Source organism: Protopterus annectens, chromosome 2.part0, assembly GCF_019279795.1.
Source record: "Protopterus annectens isolate FY-2018-M chromosome 2.part0, PAN1.0, whole genome shotgun sequence".
Lineage (NCBI taxonomy): Eukaryota > Metazoa > Chordata > Ceratodontiformes > Protopteridae > Protopterus > Protopterus annectens.
In genome coordinates, this window is record NC_056728.1 from 494,553,318 (window position 1) to 494,574,118 (window position 20,801).

A 20,801-nucleotide genomic window follows, 5' to 3' on the forward strand; every position below is an offset into this window, starting at 1 on the left:
TATTCCTTAGAAGTGGGTACCAGTGTTGGCGAGGCCAGTCTGGAGAAATCAGAATCATTTTTGGTTTTTCCTGTCTGACTTTTAGTAAAACCTTGGAGAGCAGAGGCAGAGGGGGAAAGGCATAGATAGACTGATAGGTTTTTCCAGCTGAAGGATGGAGCATTCACTTTTCAAGCTTTTTTGTGATGAGTTCTTATGCAGAAATTGTCCAACTGGTAGTTCTGGGGAGAGGCAAATAGATCTATGTCTGGGCTCCCCCATTTTCGTGTCAACATGCTGAAGATTTCTGGCTCTAGTTTCTATTCGTGTGGGTCCATAAGATTTCTGCTTAGGTCGTCTGCCAGAGTATTTTGCTTTCCTGGCAGGAATTGAGCTTGTAGATGTATTTGGTAAGTCAAGGCTGTGTTCCACAAGGCCATAGCTAGTCTGCAAAGGGGTAGGAGTGGGTAACCTCCCTGCTTTCCTGGCAGGAATTGAGCTTGTAGATGTATTCGGTAAGTCAAGGCTGTGTTCCACAAGGCCATAGCTAGTCTGCAAAGGGGTAGGAGTGGGTACCCCCCCTTGCTTGTTTATGTACCACATAACTGTGGTGTTGTCTGTCTTTATCAGTAGTTGTCCTGGATGAAGGAAGTCCTTGAAGGCTGTCAGAGCATTCTATACAGCTAGTATTTCTTTCTGGTTGCTATGTAGGTGCATTTGATTTGGGCTCCATTCGTCCTGAATGCATCTCCCTGCCAGATGGGCCCCCCAAGCATAGTCTGATGAGTCTGTAGTCAGGATTTGGGTGGCAGGGGGTAGAATGAATGATGGTCCCTTGTTTTGGTGACAGGCCTCTGCCCACCAAAGGAACTCCTGTTGCAAGCAATGAATGAGAGGAATCATTGTTTCCAGGCTGCGACAATGTTGACTCCATAAGCTTTTTAGGTACCACTGAAGTTTCCTCATATGCAGTCTTGCATATGGAATTAGTAGAATGCAGGATGCCATGAACCCCAAAGCCTGCAGAATTTGTCTTGCAGATAGCTGGGTTTTTGTGGCCACTTCTTTGAAGTATGTTATCAATTGAATTTGTTTGTCTGGCGTGAGGTAAGCTCTGGGCAGTTGTATTCAAGCTTGCACCCAGGGATGTAATTATTTGAGAGGGTACCAACTGTGATTTCTTTTCGTTTATGGTGTACCCTAGGCAAGTTAGAAGCCTTTTTACAAACGCCAGATGTTGCAGAAGAGTGCCCTCGTCCTCTGCCTGAATTAGACAATCGTCCAGATAAGGATAAATTTGAAGGTTTCATCTGCAAAATGCAACTACTGGTGCCAGGCACTTTGTGAAGACCCTGGGTGCAGTAGATAAGCCAAAGGGCAGTGCAGAGAACTGGTAGTGGAAATAGCCTGCTTTGAAGCGGAGGTATCTTCTGTAAGATTCCCTAATTGGGATATGCAGGTAAGCCTCTTAAGTCTAGAGTTACCAACTAAGCATTCTTGCTAGCATAGGCAGTAGCTGTTGTAGAGTCAGCATCTTGAATTTTGGAATGTCCAGGAAAATATTTAGAATGGATAAGTCCAGAATTGGACACCATGATTTGTCTTTTCTGGGTACCAGGAAAAGTCTTGAATAAAAACCTTGTGCTTTTTCCTTTTCTGGTACTGGCTGAATAGCCCCCATATCCATGAGGGACATAATTTGTTTCTTGGGCTCTGCCCACTGATTAGGGGGCAGGTCTGGCCATCCGTTTGGAATTGGCAACGTGTGGAATTTAAATTTGTACCCCTGGGATACTAAACCCACTTGTCCTGGGTAATTAGATGCCAGAAGTGCTAGTTCCCCCCCCCAAAGGGGCTGCCAAAAGATAAGTGCTTGGAAATGGCAGAGGAAAGTACTGTTTACCATAGGGTGGTGCTTTGCTACTTCCTGATTTGGAGGTGGAGGCACCCCATTTCCTTTTGTCCTGCAAGATCCTTGTGATTGAAACCTGGAGCCTTTGGAGTGTCTGGGTTTGACCCGAGCGGCACTGTTGGGTACTGGAAAGGACCAATTCTTAGCAGGCCAGTGCCTACTGAACCTGCGTAGCTGCACTTGCAAGAAATCTTTTACTGTTTACATAGATTTAGCTTTGTCTTCCATCTTTTTTAAAACGTCTTCTGCCTTATTACCAAACAGACTGTCCTGCTGTAAAGGAGCATCCAACAATTTAGATTTAATATGATCAGGCAGATTTTGCTCAATGAGCCAAGAATGGCTTCTTATCACAGATCCAGTTACGGCGGTCCTGCAAGAGGCCTCTCCAAGGAATCAAAACCACATTGCAAAGTATGCTTTCCAACTTGTTCAGCTGAATGCAATAAATCCTGTAACTCTATTTTCCACACAATCATAAATTAACATCATTTTCTGTTTCAGTAAGCCCATGACATGCTGTTGATATTTAACCATATGAAATTGACAGTTTAAAGCTCCGATTGCCAGGGCTGCAGACGTATAAACCTTCTTACCCCATCTATCCAGCGCCTTGGAGTCTCTATCAGATGGTGTAGGATTTTTAACTGCAGAAGCCTTAACACCCTTGGGACCCTGAGAAATAGTTTCAGGGTCAGCAGAAGGCTTTTTGAAAAGAAACTTGTGGGAGTCAGGAACCCTGTAATATCTGTCTGGCTTACTAGGAGCCGGAGGAAGGGAATCAGGAGCCATGCTGGATTCTGAGAAAATATCAACAATGTCTAAAACAGGAGGTATAGCCAAAGGCCTATGCTGAGGAAGAATAACAAAATCCTTAAGCCTCTTTTTGTATTCTGAAAAGTCCTGACTCTCCCAATGAAAATGTTCCGTTAAGGTATGCAAAGTCTCTCCAAAAGAAAAATCCTCAGGAGGAGAAGCAGAAGGGATGGATTCTTCTGCATCAGAGTCCTCATAGGGGGGGATAGAAAATTCCTGATCAGAAGAAAGGGAAACCTTATCTGAAGATTCATAATCAGTGCCTTGCCTAGGCCCTCTTAGCAGGAGGGGGTTGGGAACCCCTGATCAAGGTAATTAAATCCTCAGCCATTTTGATCATTTGCTTTTCAGGCATGGGGCCTGAGCACATGGCTCATGCGTTGGTTTTTTAGACATAGTAGTTGATTTTGGCCTTGTTTTTGATGAAGGCGTCGGTTTAATATATAAATCTTTAGGCATGAAAAAACCCTCAGAAGCCGGTGCCTGCTCAGCGGCTCTGGACCCATCGAAGGGAGAGACATTCGCGGGTTCAAGAATCTCGTGGCATACCGGACTCCGAATGGGTCTTGGTAGAGGCCTGCGACTCAAAAGTAGTGGGCATCAGGGGCTGCGAAAGTGCCTCACTGAGTACTGGCGAACCAGCGATTGGCTTAGGAGAAGCTTTGTCTTTGGTTTTGGACCTCGACGGTCTGTCTCTGTCTTTTTCTTTGTGTTTTTTGTGAATTCCGGTAGTCGGATTGCTAACGGACGACATTTCAGGATAGTTAAATCTTGAACCAAAGTATTTAGAAGCAAAAATATACCGATGCTTAATAGTGTGTTGGTTAAATTTAGCACAAAACCAACAGCAATGCACATTGTGGTCAGGGCCTAGGCATGGGATACAGTAAGAGTGAAAATCCTTATGAGGTATTTGCTTCCCACAAGAAAAACAATTAACTTTTACTGACATCGGTAATGAGGAAGAAAAAGTTTTCCCAACGGGGTACTTGGCTTTAGTTTGAAGACTTCAGTTCTGAAACTCGAAAATGAAAATTTCAGGAGTCGGCCGACCGGCACTTGCGAACGGCTTCTGCTTCGGGCACCGCGTGGCAAGAAAGTGATTAAAATGGGGTCGGCTGCATGTTTTATACCCCTGACGACCTAACGTCATGGAAGAGGAGACAGCAACCAACGCAGGACCCAAGACTTTGTTATTCAGGCCGACTGAGGGCAACCTGCCAGCAGATTACCCAAATGTAATGACTGCAACAGTGAAACACGAAGAACATCATGATGAAACCTTACCATGATAGGGAGGCCCTTTTGCTGAGTATTTGCAGTGGACTGCAGGAGGCTCTGACTGACACCTCAATGGAAGGGATAGCAATGTCCCAGTAGCTATCTCCTATCCAGACTCGAGAAATCAGAGCAGTGTTACAGGAGTTTGGAGATATGTTCACTGGGAAACCAGGATGCACCCATCTGGTGCAGCACCAGGTGGATAAAGGACCCCAAAGGCTCATTAGATAGGCCCCTTACAGGGTGCCTGAGAGAGTCAAACAGACTCTGAGAGAGGAGATACTGGAAATGTTGGAACTAGGGGTAAATCAGGATTCCAACAGTCCCTGGGCCTCCCCAGTGGTGCTGGTGCCAAAGAAGGATTGGAGCACCAGGTTCTGTGTAGACTACAAGAAATTAAGTAGTCACAGAGTCAGATGCTTACCCCATGCCTATGACAGATGAGGCCCTAGAGCAGCTGGGTGGGATTAAGTATCTTACAACTATTGATCTTACCAATGGTTACTGGCAGGTGCCCTTGACTCCCATTGCCAGAGAGAGGTCAGCCTTTGTGACTCATTTTGCCTTGTACGAGTTCACAAAGATGCCCTTTGGGATGAAAAATGCCCCAGCATCTTTCCAGAGGCTGGTAGATCATATCCTAGCAGGAGCAGGAGGGTTTGCCCTTGCTTACCTAGAGGATATTGCCATCTACAGCCATTCCTGGCAAGAGCGCCTTCAACATGTCAAGGAGGTGCTGTGCAGACTACAAAGGGCAGGGTTGACCATTAAGCCCAGCAAATGTTAGGTGGGTACGGCAGAGGTCTCCTACCTGGGACACAGAGTGGGGAGTGGTAAGATCAGTGTGAGATTTTACATACTTTGCTTTCAGCAGTGAACAAATTAAAAATGGCTTTCAGTGGATTTGTCTGAAAATGTAAAATAAATACTCTGACTTTCAGTGTAGTACAAGTGCACATAGTTTATACTCTTGGCAAAAAAGGCATACAGCTTGACATTCATTGTTATTAGAAGTCAGAAGTAAAATATTTTATCTTTTATAAACTATGCAGTTTGTGCAATTTATTAACTACAAGCAGGTCAAAACGAACTATTGTATGCAGCTGTTTCTCGTCAACAGGACATGCAAGATGAAAGCAAGGCCGAGGAGTTATTCCTCAGGAACAAAAAGTTGAAACATGAGAAACAAACTGCCAGCAGACCAGCTTCATGGGAAAGACTTATTATTCTGGCATATTTTCTAAACTGCTGATGTAAGGTAGAAAGAGACTATAAAGTCTAGACTTTTTCTTTTGTATGAGACATTGATCCTTATAGTCATGATGCTGTAAAGCTGAAGTACGGTTTTGCTGCATGTGTATCTTTCATTGTTATACTAGATGTTACCTCGTATGCAGTAAAGGAATGTCATATCAGACTGAACCGGCTCAATTGTTTTCACCGAGTAATGGTACAGACTACCTTGCGGTGTAGTAACATAAATTTTACAATCAGGCCAGAACCTGCCAAAGTAGAAGCCATTCAGGCATGTCCTGCACCTGTTATAAAAAAGCAGGCGAGGGCATTTTTAGGGACAGCAAAGTACTACAGAAGGTTCGTCCCCAGTCATAGTACCATAGCTGCTGCCCTCACAGACATGACAAGGAAAAACAGGCCAGATAAGGTAGTGTGGACCCCAACATGTGAGCAGGCATTCCAGAAGCTTAAAGAAGTTTTGGGAGGACCCCCTGTATTAGACAGTCCAGATTACAGCAAATACTTTGTTGTGCAGGTGGATGCTTCGAACCATGGGGTGGGGGCTGTACTTAGCCAGACTTCTTCAGAGGGAGACGAGCACCCAGTGGTTTATCTCAGTTGTAGGCTCCAACCCAGGGAGGAATGCTATGTAGATGCAGAAAAGCAATGTCTAGCCATAGTGTGGGCACTGCAGAAACTTCAGTCTTATCTGTATGGAAGAAAATTCACTGTAGTGACAGATCACAATCTCCTAACATGGTTATTCAGAGACAGCCAGCAAAATGCCAAGTTGCTAAGATGAAGCCTAGGGTTGCAAGCATCTAATATCTCACTGCAGCACTGCAGTGGGATTAGCAATGCCAACGCATATGGGCTCTGAAGACAGGGAATGGGATAAGGTATGCTCAGACAGACCTAACCCTCTCAAGCAACTTTTCTCAAGGGTCACTTGAAAAACTAGCTTGAGTTCTCCGGGGGGGGGTGAAGACAGGTAAAGGCTGCAAGCCTAGCCAGACAGAATTTTGTAGATAATTCTGTCATTTGTAAATATCAATATAAGCCCAGGCTTGTTCTCTTAAATGGAAGAAAATGCTGTTAGATGTGGAACTGCAGAAATGTAACAGTGCACTCTGTAACAAAGCTGATAAGTCAATTCTTCGATGTCAAAACTCTGAGCCAACATGTCTAGATAAAGGCATTCTGCCTACTGTTTTGAGGTCAGAGTTAATAGCTAGAATTTGCATGTATAATTTCTTTTACTGCTCTGGCTTCCTGACCAGCTGCAAGATCAAAAGGGCTATTAACCTCTGAATTCTGTTAGCCTGGGAACCAGAAAGAAATGATGTAATCTGAAATAAATCAGTAGTATTGTGTTATCAATTTAAGGACCGAAAGAATGAGATTTTGAGCATTTGTCTTGAGATCATTCAACTCACCACTCTGCCTGTGTCTGTATGCAAGTAGGATCTTAGATTTTAGTGTTTCTCTTAGAAATAGCTAGTAATTAGGAAGACTAGACTAGTTCATTTTTCTGTGATTTCAGAACTTTTCTACTGTATTATTTTAAGTATTTCTGTGTGATCTCTGAACTCTTGACTAGCACTGTGTAGTAAGAAGTACTGTATTGTGTTTTTATTATTTATTATTAAATATTTAAATCTTTCAACTGTGGCTGTTTTGTGCAGAGATAATTTAAGCTCTAGAGTACATTACATGTATATAGTGATACTGTCCAAATCACTCCAATAAGCCTTGCCTGTTCAGTTGCACTTATAATTTGGATAATAATATTGCACAGTATAATTGGACACCATTTCATAAGGGCCTTTGAGTAGCTGATAAATATTTGTGGGTGGTGGCAAGTGGTACCACTGTATAGTCTGGGTAAAAGGGGCACAGCTGGAGAACCTGTGCCAGCCTTCCCCAGGAGTGTCTGTGTGGCTGTATATAACTCTTATCTCAAAGTGTGTGTATGTCAGCTACTTTGGCAGGGATATGAAGCACTGGCTGGACAGAGAGGGTGCTGGAGGTTTTAGCTTGCTCAATAGGCTGAGATCTGGACCCTACAGCTGTGCCAGTGGGGAGTCTTATTGGGGACCTGGAGAGAAAGGGAGAAACCATCCCCAGACCGACTGTAATCTCTGTGTGCTCTTAAGGGAAATTGTACTTTACTGTGTGTGTATTTATTATCCTTTCCCTATATGGACGCCCCTCACTGGTGTTAGTGGTGAGGACTGAGGCTCCTTGATTGCTGGGCCAGTGCAAAGGCATCACAAAGTTCATGCACCCTCAAAAATATTCCATCATAACCAGAAAGAATGCAAGAATTTAATGACTTCAAAAGTTCATGAGTCCCAGAACAGAAAATAGCAGACTAGGAATTTCTGGATCAGAGAAGACTTTCAGTCCAGCCATCACCACACAGTCAGAGGTAGATCATGGATTTGACCCATATGAATGGGACTCTCCGCAACCACCAGGGTTCAAGGTGGCCCTTTCATAGATTTCATTCCTATAAAACCTGAAGGCATGCTGGACTGGCCCCAACCACCAGCGTTCAAGGGAGTCTTTTCATGGATTTCACCCCATGAATCCTGAAGGTCTGCAGGACGGTCGTCCTCTAGGGGCAGTCGGGGGCCATCTTAGCTTACATTTTCTAGCATAGCTGGCCATCACATCAGGCAACCTGCTACAAAACATCAGAGCCAGAGGCTATTATTCCCTTTATTTTTGAATGTCCAAAGGCGGACATCCCTCCCTCACAGTTCCACTTTAGCAAAAGAAAGGAGCCATAAAGTTGGTCCAGAGCCTTGTCCAGAAAAGAGCCATCCATTACTTCTCTCTAGAGATGATTCAGCTATTACTTCACGTTATTTTTTTGTTCAAAAAGACAGAGAACCCCAGGACTCTTTTTGATTTTAAGTCAGCTGAACAAATTTATGAAGGAGTCCTTTCAGATGGTCTTTGTGCAGTCCATACTGCACTGTCTTTAGGCAGGAGATTGGATGTGCTCTTTGATTATTCATTATGGCTATCTGCACATACATGTAGAGGAGGCATTGGAGATCCCACAGTTTCAAGGTGGGAGCCAGTTATCAGTTGCAGGCTTTGCCTTTCAGACACACCACAGCACCCCCTTTCCGGTGTTTACTAAACGCATGACTTCAGTCACACCTTATGTATGACTTTTGGCTGTATGGATTTTTCTGTACCTAGACAATTGGTTTCTAGCAGCCCTTATGATGGAGAAGCTTCTCTTAACCCAACAGTACTTGTTCCAGATGTGTCTCTCTTTGGTGTCAGTGGAAAGTACAGTTTTGTACCTACCATAAATGTAGATGTCCGATAGGTATGCATCTGCAGTCATAACATATGGGTTGTCCTGCCTCAGGCAGCCCTTCGGTCAGCCGGATTCCAAAGTCTGGGTCTGGCCTCGGCTGATGTCGCACTTACCCCGACGTCAGAGCGTCTGGGGTATAAAAGCATCAGCCTATGCCATTTTCCTCAGTGTTTCTTGCCCCAGATGCCAGGAGCCCTCTAGGAAGGCCAAATTTGGAGGAATGCAATAAATTCCAAACATTTTCCAAAATATATACATACATATATATATATATATATATACACAAACGAATACACCATAATAGATCCCCCAGCTAGCTAATGGAGGGATAAGTACCCTGGGAATACCACAGAGGGGAAGGAGGGAGGGTAAACCTGACTGCAGCTGCATACCTATCGGACATCTACATTTATGGTAGGTACAAAACTGTACTATGTCCTTCAAGGATGCATCTGCAGTCACAACATATGGGAAGAATACCATAGCCAATCTGGGGAGGAGGTACTAAGAAAAGGATGGTGTAGTTAAGATACCCTGCAGGACTGCTGTAGCAAAACCTGCTCTGGATCTGGAGTATAAAGGTAAATTGTAATGTTTGGCAAATGTATGCACGGAGCTCCATGTAGCAGCTTCTAAAATGCCCCTGGTAGCCACCCCTCTTAGGAAGGCTGTAGTGGTGGCTGTGGCCCTCGTGGAATGAGGCCTAATGTTTGCAGGAACCGTCTTTCCATGAAAGGAGTAACAAAATCGAATGCAATTTCCTATCCACTTTGAAATTGTCTGTTTGGAAATTGCTTTTCCTTGTACCCCAGCAGCATATGCTACAAGGAGTTGGTCAGTCTTTCTGTAACTTTTAGTTCTGTCCAAGTAGTAGCGTAATTGTCTGTGTATATCCAGAGTGTGTAGAAGTTTTTCCCCTTTATTTTGTGGATTTGGGAAGAATGTAGGCAAGTGAATAGCTTGGTTCAGGGATACCCTAGATACCACCTTTGGCATAAAAGTAGGATTGGTTCTCAATGAAACTCTGTCCTGATGGAAGATGAGAAATGGCTGTACTGCCATTAAAGCTTGTAACTCGGATACTCTTCTTGCTGAAGTTATGGCCAGAAGGAATGCAGTTTTCCAAGACAGAAACTGTAGATCCGCCGATGCTGCTGGTTCAAAGGGAGGAAGTGTTAGTTTCTCCAGCACAAAGTTGAGATCCCAAGTAGGTAAAGGGGGTTTCCTTGGAGGATTGATGTTTTTGATTCCTCTCAGAAATTGCCTGAGGAGAGGGTGCGAGAAGATAGGTGGATCAACATTGTATTCTGCTGAAATTGCTGAGGCATGAATCTTAATGGAAGAATAGGACAGGCCATTGTGGAACAATTCTGCTAAGTATTCCAGAATATGTGCCATGCTCGCTACTGTCACATCTAAGCCTTTTGTTGTGTTCCAAATGAGAAATCTTTTCCATTTTGCTGAGTATGTCTTCCTTGTGGAAGGCCGGCGAGCTTCCATAATAATGTCCTTTACTCTCTGTGATAAGTTATTTTGAGGGGGGTTTATGGAATTTTCCAGGCAGTTAGCTGCAATGTTTTCAAGTTGGGATGCATGATCTTGAAATTGTTCTGTGTCAGAAGAAGAGGCCTTAGGTGGAGAGGCCATGGTTTCGTCTGTGACATGCTCCTCAATAGTGGGTACCAGTGCTGCCTTGGCCAGTCTGGAGCTATCAGAATCACTCTTGGCTGTTCTGCTCTGATCTTCAGTAAAACCTTGGACATTAATGGGAGAGGTGGGAAGGCATATACTTTTAGAGCTTTCCAGCTGAAAGAGAGAGAGTCCACCCTCCAAGCTTGTGGGTGGTATGTCCTTGAGCAGAATGTCTTCAGTTGATGATTGTGGGGCGAGGCGAACAGATCTATCTCCGGCTTTCCCCATGCTTTTGTTATGAGTAGAAAGATGTCTGGGTGCAGTATCCATTCGTGTGCATCCATGGTAGTTCTGCTTAAGCTGTCTGCCAGTGCATTTTCTTTCCCTGGCACGAACTGGGACTGTAGTTGGATATTGAGTTTCAAGCATAGTTCCCATAGATGAAACAAACAGATGAATCCCAAACCAGGGCACAAACAGCTGAATAAATTGAAACACGGTAACTGCTCAAAGTGGCAAGAACCACACAGAAACGTCCAAAGGAATGTCGTTTAATCAAAATTCACCGACTGAGCGCTTTCACCATAAAATGGCTTCATCAGAGTCGGTGTGCATATAAAATTAAGCCCTTATATACAATTAACTAAATAATCTAATTAACACATTAACACACTTAAAGAAACACAGTGAAAAAACAACATCAAGTCCCTGCCAATGAGCACTGCAAAACTTTATAAACTATTGTGAAAAACCCAATAGTTATGCTCTAAAACAAGTCAGCATAAAATTTTTTCAAAACACATCATAGCTAATACCCAGCAATTAAACAATAAAACAAAAACACCAACATACAACATGAACATCAAACAAAATATTACATAAATAAATAATATGCCCACCATTCAAATTAAATTAAACTAGCCTTATATTTCAGTAAAGGTTTAATTGAAATATAATCGTTGATGCCAGGGGGTCTCATAGCGTTTAGTCTCAACTGCCAAAACATTTCTAACAAGGCAACTCTGTTGCAAATGTCGCCACCTTGGTCAGTGTACACCCTATCAATAATAAGAAACACAAACTTCTTAAATCCATTACATTTAGAACTATGTAAAAATAAAGCGTTGTGTGCATCCATATTTCTAATAGAACGAACATGCTCAGTAATCCTGTCACGCAATCTACGCGTGGTCATACCCACGTAGAAAGCGTCGCAGGTAATACATAAAGCAACATAAACAATGTTCTTGGTGTTGCAGTTGCATGTGCCAGGGCATGGCAGTGTATGCCCATATCCCTTAATGCAAATGTTGGTACCTTCAGCTATAAATCTACAACTTCTGCAAACACCACATTTCAGCATTCTAGATGCCCTAGGCCTAGCCACCTTCTCCAAAATTACTTTCAAATTGTCCCCCTTACCAAACACAATTCTAGGACTCATCCCCACTACTTCTCGGGTCGTGTTGCTCAAACAAAAATCCCATGCTTTACGTAGTGCTGCAATAATTTCCGTTGCTTTTTCGTTAAACTTCAAAATAAAACATGGCCCTAACGAAACATTATTAGTAGCCAACTCATAGATGTTAACATTTCTCTTCGCCTCCGAAATATTGTTTAAAATGGGCGAATAAGATGCACTTCTTTTTCTAAACACCTCTCTCTTTAATTTCAAAAGCAACTGTAACGGGTAACCCCTATCTGTCAGCATGCCTACCAATTTGTAAATTTCTTGTTTGAATAAACACTCATCACTGACCAATCTAAAAATGCGCACCATTTGCCCCTTGGCAACACCTTTTCTTTGGTGGTAAGGGTGGCAACTCTTGAAATGCAAAAGTGAGTTTGAGTAGCTTTCTTTCCTATAAAGAGTACTAATAAGTGACTCCTTATCTTTCAAGATTCTAATATCTAAGAAATTGGCGCTATCCGAACTCCACACATACGTAAATTTCAAAAAATTAGTAGTAGTGTTTAAATACTGAACAAATTCAATTGCCCCAGCTTCATCCCCTTTCCATAAAATAAGCAAATCATCGAGGTACCTGTTGTACAGCACAATGTTCTCAAAAAATCTAGAAGGGAAGACATGTTTTGGCAGTTGAGACTAAACGCTATGAGACCCCCCTGGCATCAACGATTATATTTCAATTAAACCTTTACTGAAATATAAGGCTAGTTTAATTTAATTTGAATGGTGGGCATATTATTTATTTATGTAATATTTTGTTTGATGTTCATGTTGGTGTTTTGTTTTTATTGTTTAATTGCTGGTTATTAGCTATGATGTGTTTTGAAAAAATTTTTATGCTGACTTGTTTTAGAGCATAACTATTGGGTTTTTCACAATAGTTTATAAAGTTTTGCAGTGCTCATTGGCAGGGACTTGATGTTGTTTTTTCACTGTGTTTCTTTAAGTGTGTTAATGTGTTAATTAGATTATTTAGTTAATTGTATATAAGGGCTTAATTTTATATGCACACCGACTCTGATGAAGCCATTTTATGGTGAAAGCGCTCAGTCGGTGAATTTTGATTAAACGACATTCCTTTGGACGTTTCTGTGTGGTTCTTGCCACTTTGAGCAGTTACCGTGTTTCAATTTATATAGTTCCCATAGATTCATGGCCAGCCTGCATAGAGGGTAGGAATGCGTGCCTCCCTGCTTGTTTATGTACCACATGACTGTGGTGTTGTCTGTCCTTATTAACAGGTGGCCTTGATGGAGGAAAGGTTTGAAGGCCTCGATTGCGTGTATCACTACCAGCATTTCCTTTTGGTTTATGTGCATGCGCAGCTGCTCTTGAGACCATAAGCCTTGGATACATTTGCTCTCCATGTGTGCTCCCCATCCTCGGTCTGAAGCGTCCGTGGTGATGGTTTGTTTTGTTTTTGGTTTGTTGAAAGGCAACCCTCTGTTGGACTGGCAGGCTTGAGCCCACCACAGGAATTCCTTTTGAAGGCAAGGAATGATTGGTATCAAAGTTTCCAAACTGTGACTGTGCTGAGACCATACACTCCTTAGGTACCATTGTAATTTTCTCATATGCAGCCTGGCTTGTGGAATCAGAATTATGCAGGATGCCATGTAACCCAGGGCCTGCAGGATTTTCCTTGCAGTTAACTGAGTTTGTCTTGTCAGATTCATGAAGTAATCCGGAAGTTGTTTTTGTTTTTCTTCTGTGAGAAAGGCCATTTGGGTGGTTGTGTCTAGATCTGCACCCAAAAAGGTTATCCTTTGGGATGGAACAAGTCTTGATTTTTGGATGTTGACTGTGTATCCCAAGGCCTGTAGTAGGAGGATGGCATAGGCCAAGTCCTTTTTCAAATTTTTCTTGTTGTCCGCTTGTAAAAGGCACTCGTCCAGATATGGGTAGATTTGAATCCCCTGAAGTCTGCAGTGTGCAATTACTGATGCCAGGCATTTCGTGAATACTCTGGGCACAGTAGATAAGCCAAAGGGCAATGCTGAGAATTGATAATGCTCTGATCCTGCAAGAAATCTGAGGTGTCTTCTGCAACTTTGTCGAATAGGGACATGCAGGTATGCCTCCTTGAGATCTAGAGTCACTAGCCAAGACTCCTTGCCCAGCATGGGAAGAAGTTGCTGTAGGGTCAGCATCTTGAATTTTGGCACAATGAGGTAAGTATTCAGTGCGGACAGGTCGAGAATAGGCCTCCATTGATTTTCTTTTCTTGGAACAAGGAATAATCTGGAGTAAACTCCTTGGCCTTGTTCTGAAAGAGGTACCTTTTCTATGGCTTTCATTTGAATTAAGTTGTTGATCTGCTTTAAAGCCTCTGCCCTCTGATTTGGTGGCAGGTTTGGCATTCCGTTTCTTCTTGGCAAAGTGTGGAAGTGGAACCTGTATCCTTTGTCTATTATTTGCAGTGTCCATGTGTCCCTTGTAATATAATGCCAGTTTTTTGAGAATAAAGAAAGCTTTCCGCCCAAGGGTGCTTCCAATTGAGCCATGGTAGGCGGAATCAAAGGAAAGTCATTGAGTATGTCCAGGTGTAGTAGTTGTTGCTGCTGTTCCTGCACTACCTCTCTGGTTGGTAGGCTGCCACTGACGGCCTCTGTAGGAGCCTCTAGCTTGCCGTCTACCTCTGGGACGCCTGTTCCTGCCCCTCTGGGATCTGTCCGAGTCTGGAAAGGACCAATTCTTAGTAGGCCAGTTTCTGCTGAATCTCGGTGGTTGTACTTGCAGAAAGTCTTTAACTGTTTGCACAGATTTTGCCTTTTCTTCAAACTTCTTTAAGACCTCCTGAGCCGAGGAACCAAATAATTTTTGTTTTTCCATGGGAGCATCCAGGAGTTTAGCTTTAACATGGTCTGGTAAAGATTGTTCCTTCAGCCAGGCATGCCTACAAATAACTGCCCCAGTCATAGCTGATCTACATGAAGCTTCCAGTGCATCATAACCACACTGCAAAAAATGATTACTAACCTGCTGTGAGTTATGTACCAAATCCTGAAGGGATTTACGGTCAAGGGGTTCAGAAGAAGAAAGCTTCTTATGCAATTCATCTAACAAATACTCTTGGTACTGTATCATATGAAACTGACAACTTAATGCCCTCACGGAAGAGTTGCAGAAGTGTATACCTTCTTTCCCCATCTCTCTAAAGCTCTAGACTCCCTTTCAGAAGGTAGAGGATTTTTGGCAGTGGCAGCTGCAACCCCTTTAGGGCCCTGAGAAATAGTATCTGGGTCTGCAGAATGGGCCTTGTACAGATGTAAATGAGAATTCAGGACCCTGTAGTATCTATCAGGTTTGGCAGGTGCCGGAGGGAGAGAATCAGGGGCTGTACTAACATCATTGTACACATCATCAATAACATTCAAAACAGGAGGTATAGCTAAGGGCCTATGCTGAGGTAAATACAAAAAGCTCCTTAATCTCTTTCTAGAATCAGAAAATTCCTGACCCTGCCATTGAAAATGTTCTCTCATAGAGTTTAGTGTCTCACCAAAGGAAAACTCTTCAGGAGGGGAGGCCGAAGGGATAGATTCTTCAGCATCAGAATCCTCGTAGGCCGAATAAGCCTCCTCCTGGTGATCTGACAACTCAGATCCATCCGTAGACTCATCTGAAGAGTGTTGGTCAGAGGGCTCAGTCCAGCGCCTTTTGTATGGTGGTGGGTGAGAGCCCTTGTCCGGGTGTGGCTGAGAACCTCTAATTAAGGAAATAAGATCCTCTGCAAGGCTGAGGATCTGACAACTAGAAGAAGGTCTCTGAGAGGTAGTCTTGGGAGGCAAAGCTTTAGGAAGTTTAGCAGCTTTAGCCCTGGAAAAAGCCTTAATGGACATGGAAGCAGGGGGTCTAGCTGCACCACGTGCAGGAGTAAACTTGTCCAAAGGAATGGTGTCGGACATTTCCTGGACACTGGTTTCGGTAGGTAGCTCAGTAGCCGACTCAGCCAGGGCCTCCAGGGCCGCGGTGGTCGGTTGAGTGGATTCGGTTAAAGGAAGTTCCGAGGACTCGGTTTCAGCCGAAACCGAGACACTCGCGGTAGGCCTTACCGTGGTTTCAGCTGAAACTGCGGGCCGCGAGTGTCGGTCCTTGTCCTTACGTTTTTTCACCAAATGCGATGTCGGAGTCTCCGACGGCATCTTATATGCAAAATTAGCCCCAAAGAATTCCTCTGCAAACTCCGACCGACGTCTAAGAATTCGTCGGTTGAAGGAAGCACAGGCTGAACAGGCCGAGACGTCGTGGTCTGGGCCTAAGCAAGGGAGGCAGTAAGAGTGGAAATCCTTATGAGGTATTTGTTTCCCACAAGTTAAACAATTATTTACTTTATCTGACATCGGCTGAGGCAAGAAAGAGTCCCCAACGGGGTCCTTAGCTTTTTCAAAGTCTTCGGTAGCTGAATCACAGGATGTGACCGATTGGCACATGCGAACTGCTTCTGCTTCGGGCACCGCGCGGCAAGAAAGACTGTGGAAAATGGCATCGGCTGATGCTTTTATACCCCAGACGCTCTGACGTCGGGGAAAGTGCGACATCAGCCGAGGCCAGACCCAGACTTTGGAATCCGGCCGACCGAAGGGCTGCCTGAGGCAGGACAACCCATATGTTATGACTGCAAATGCATCCTTGAGGGACATCATGGCCAAATCTCAAGTGGAGCCTTCTCAGCGTTTGTTTTCATAGGTTGCCAGTTGGACACTATGAAGCATTAAACAATCCAATAAACAAAGTTACTCCAAAAAAGGATCTGGTCTGTAATCTCAGAAGTCAAACATCTGCTGCAAGAGAGCCAACTTTCTGCCACAGCCATAATCATGGCATATTCAGTTCAGCTGGCACCTTAAGTTCACCTCAATATGTGCAAATTAGAATGGGCTCTTTGAAATCAGTGGGATCAGTCCTCACAGTCCATGGATCACAGAATCAGAATATTGAGGGCTTGCAGCAGGAGTTTACACTGGTGGGTAGACCCACAAAATCCTTTAGTAGGAGCCTTTGTAATATCACAACCAAGCACCAATGCTACCATGGGTGCATCAATTTTGGGGTGGGGTCCTAGAGGCCTTACTGCACGTCAGAGCATTCTCAGGATAAGGGTAGTCCTCCTAGCATTACAGCCATTTCAAGACTTGCTGCACTAGGGTGCAATTTCCATACTAACAGACACCAGGCAGTGGTATGGTACATAAACAAGGAGGAACTCATTCCCATTTCCTTGTGCAGAGAAACAGTGAGGGTATGGGAATTGGATACGTCACAGTGCTTTCTCATATCACTGTTTGCAACAGAATCTTACAGTGTGACAGTTGTTAAATTAAGCAGACAAATTCTACTGCCACACAGGTGGTTTCTTGATGACCAACAATATGGCCTTAAATATTTTCCAAAAATGGGGAGTTCTTTCTGCAATCTTCTTGCTATGCCTTACAACACTAAATGTAACCTAACTAAATATAACTAGCCAGGCCACCTTTCAAACCAACAAGTACTGTACTTGCAAAAATTTAGACCTGCCTGAATAAAGAAATGAACCAGTGTCATGAAGCAGAGGTGAAGGACTGGATTTAGTACCCATGTTTGCTTCAGCCACATCTGAGGGAACACAGAACTGGATCAGTTCTTTCAGCAATGACAAAAAAGCATGCAGTGGTGAAGTATGTGGAGAAGACTCCAAGGACAGGTCTGAAGTCTGATCAAGTGGGCAGAAATGTGCCAGTACAAATTCACTGCAGACCAGTAAGAAAGCACTGTGTGAACCATCCCTCAACAATTCTGGTTTGAAGTACATGGGCATGAAAACTGATGGCAACAAAGTATAAAATGGATTTTGAGTTTGATTACTTCACCAGGAATAAATATTGCTGAGGTATATACCAGAAGCAAACACTCAAGTTTTGCTGAGCCTGATTAGACCTCACTTCGAATAATATGTGTAGGTATACAGAAAATATAAGAGGAGGGACTCAAGAGAAAAACTATCAGGAGGTTGTGTGCTATGGATAGGAAAGGCTATATGAAAAGAACTAGAGGAGGTGGACAACTTATAAAAGACCTGAAAAAGATAAGATAAACATGATAGAAATCACATCGGAGATGTAAGAAGTGGTAATTCTGAATATGAAAGGTGGAGAAAAATGAGAAGAGAACACAGGCAACACATTATAGGGGTTTAACTACCCCCTGAATATGTACAAGTATTCCACATAGAAGCCTGAATATGGAGAAGAGAGAGAGAGAGAGAGAATCCAGAATCATACAAAAGGGATTGGGAAAGGTGGAAAGGGTGAGGATAAATAACAAATAAGGGGAAAAGAATAATTTTAACTGCTAAACAGCACACTAAGGGGTTTTCTGCTTTTTAATGAAACACAATGCAATACAGCACAGAGGCAGAGAGACTTCACTTTTTATCAAATAAAGCTGTGGAGAATCTGCCATATTACCTAACCACTGGCATTATTTTTTTAAGCAAATTAAGTTAATGTTTGTAATGCATAAAAACTTTCCAATTCAAAAGGTTTGTTCAAGGGGTAAGAAATTTGTGGAAAGCTAATGAAAAGCTCAGACCTGTTTGCTGTAAAATCTGTTGTCTCAGCAGCTACCCATTTTTTCATGAACAAAACACTTACTGTTAAACATGCACTTACGTCAAGGGAAACTGACTGTATTCAACAGTAACAGTGGTTCCATTATGATTATACAATCTTGTCAAAGTGCAATGCATGTTTTATTCTGAAAATACTAAATTATACCCTGTATTTTGGCTTTGTATGTTTGTTTTTTATAGGCTGCGGTGGTGCAGCGGTTAGCATTGTCACCTCACAGCAAGAGGTTCTCCGGTTCGATTCTCGGCTGGAGCGCCTTCTGTGTGAAGTCTGCATGCCCTCCCCATGGTCGAGTGACATTTAAAGACATGCAGGTAGGCGCATGCGTGAATAGGTGTGCCTTCTTTGAAGGTTGGGCGTCAGGCTGGCAGCTCGGCACTGTAAAAATCCATGACAATTATTAGCGGACTGGAGTTCCGCTTTGGCGACCCCTAACCGGGAAAAGCCAAAAGACATTAGTATGCTTATTTTTATCTGCTACTTTACTACTGCAATGCATGTTTTATTCTGAACTACTAAATTATACCCTGTATTTTGGCTTTGTATGAGTTTAAATACTTGGGATCAAAAGTTCAGAGTAATGGTGAGTGTGGAAGAGAGGTGAAGAAGAGAGTACAGGCAGGATTGAGTGGGTGGAGAAGAGTGTCAGGAGTGATTTGCGGCAGATGAGTACCAGTAAGAGTGAAAGGAAAAGTCTACAAGAGGGTAGTGAGACCAGCTATGTTATATGGGTTGGAGACAGTGGCATTGACAAAAAGCAGGAGTTCGAGCTGGATGTGGCAGAGTTAAAGACGTTAAGACTTGCACTGGGTGTGACGAGGGTGGACAGGATCAGGAAAAAGTATATTAGAGGGTCAGCCTTGGAAGGTTTAGAGACAAAGTCAGAGAGGCAATATTACGTTGGTTTGGACATGTGCTGAGGAGGGATGCTGAGTATATTGGGAAAAAGATGCTAAGGATGAAGCTACTAGGTAACAGGAAAAGAGGAAGGCCTAAGATAAGGTTTATGGATGTGGTGAGAGAGGACATGCAGGTGGTTGGTGTGACAGAGCAAGATGCAGAGGACAGGAAGAAATGGAAACATATGATCTGCTGTGGTGACCCCAACAGGAACAGCCAAAAGACTATGATGATTTTGGCTTTGTATGTTTATTTTTATCTGCTACTTTACTTATTTGTTAATCGGATAGGAGAGATCATCCAAAAACCTTTTTCAGTCATGGCCTGCGCCAGAGGCAACAGATAAAGTAATTATTCAGAAAAAAAAGTAGAAAAATGATTAAACAAACAAGTCAGCTGTGTAAACAGATCATTCAAGTAGACAGCCCATAATGTACAAAAATTAACGGAGGAGTGAAATCAATAAAGCACAGTAATTGTTCAAATAAATGGAGAAACCAGAACAGTAACGACAATCTAAGTACAGGTAACATGGATGCATTAGGGATCGACTGTAGCAGTTGCATATATAACACTTAATGACTAAATGGCCAACTACCTACTTTCTAAAACTAACAAAACTGCCAATTTCCTATACCCTCAAGTAAAATATTCCAAAACCATGATAACAAAACTAGAGTTTTATTACAGAGGACTAAATATATTAGTTTTCAAGCAGACTGCAGTATGCAACATATGCCACATAACTACCAAGACACAGAGTATTGACCTGGCTACAAAATGGAAAGAAAGCAAAGCAACAGAAATTTCATCCAGTACCCTGTCATTTTAATGTATTCACTCTCCAATATGGGCAAAATAATCCTCCAAGAAATAAAAAAAAAAAGAGAAAAAAAAAAAAAAGATTTGAACATACACCTAAGGTAGCTAACTTAGTACAAAAGTTGTTTAGGAAAATGGTTTGGTATGCAGTATCCAAGAACAATGTACCCTTTTGCTGACTAATCCTGAACAAAAATAATAATAATAATAACAATAAATGAAAGATATATATAAGCAAGGTACGAAGGGATAGAAAACTATCTGGACAAAAAATACCTGTACCCACCTGAAGTTCTGTATTGCGACTACTTGAAATCCAGTAATTGAAAGCCAATACTATCACACAAGCAACCATAGCAGCCACCAGGAGTGGGGGTGATCTTCCCCCTCTTCGGCCGTTTCCCAATCCAACCATTATGGTTTAGGAGTTCACAAGCTGTAAATAAAAAAAAAATACAGTTATTATTTATTTTCATGTACTACAAATGCTACTTGTACTATCGCCATCCACCACAAAACTATGATACCACAAAGAAGAAATTTGAATTGATTACTTGAAGTCTACTATCAATTTACTGCAAAAAGGATCTCGGATACCTTTCAGATAACACAAAATATATACATTAGTTAATTTTTTAAAGGGTTGCAAAAAAAAAAAAAAAAAAAAAAAAAGGATGATCATGTGCATCATAACAATTACTTTAATACAGTACTGTTAATGGAACAAAAGCACTTAGGAGACCAAGAATTACAGGGAAAGTTTACGCAAATGGGAATATTTATTTTGTGCTTTGCTGACAC

At 42.6% G+C, this 20,801-nt stretch overlaps 1 protein-coding gene across 2 annotated transcripts in view; it reads right to left on the minus strand.

Moving 5' to 3' along the window:
- GOLM1 (golgi membrane protein 1) overlaps positions 1 to 20,801 on the minus strand; it is a 1,295,551-nt gene that overhangs the window by 1,034,322 nt on the left and 240,428 nt on the right. For both annotated transcript variants that reach the window (XM_044060901.1, XM_044060899.1), the window contains exon 2: positions 20,287 to 20,436. In XM_044060901.1, coding sequence (XP_043916836.1) covers positions 20,287 to 20,415 — 129 coding nt within the window. In that variant the 5' untranslated portion in view covers positions 20,416 to 20,436. The remainder of the gene's footprint in view (positions 1 to 20,286; positions 20,437 to 20,801) is intronic.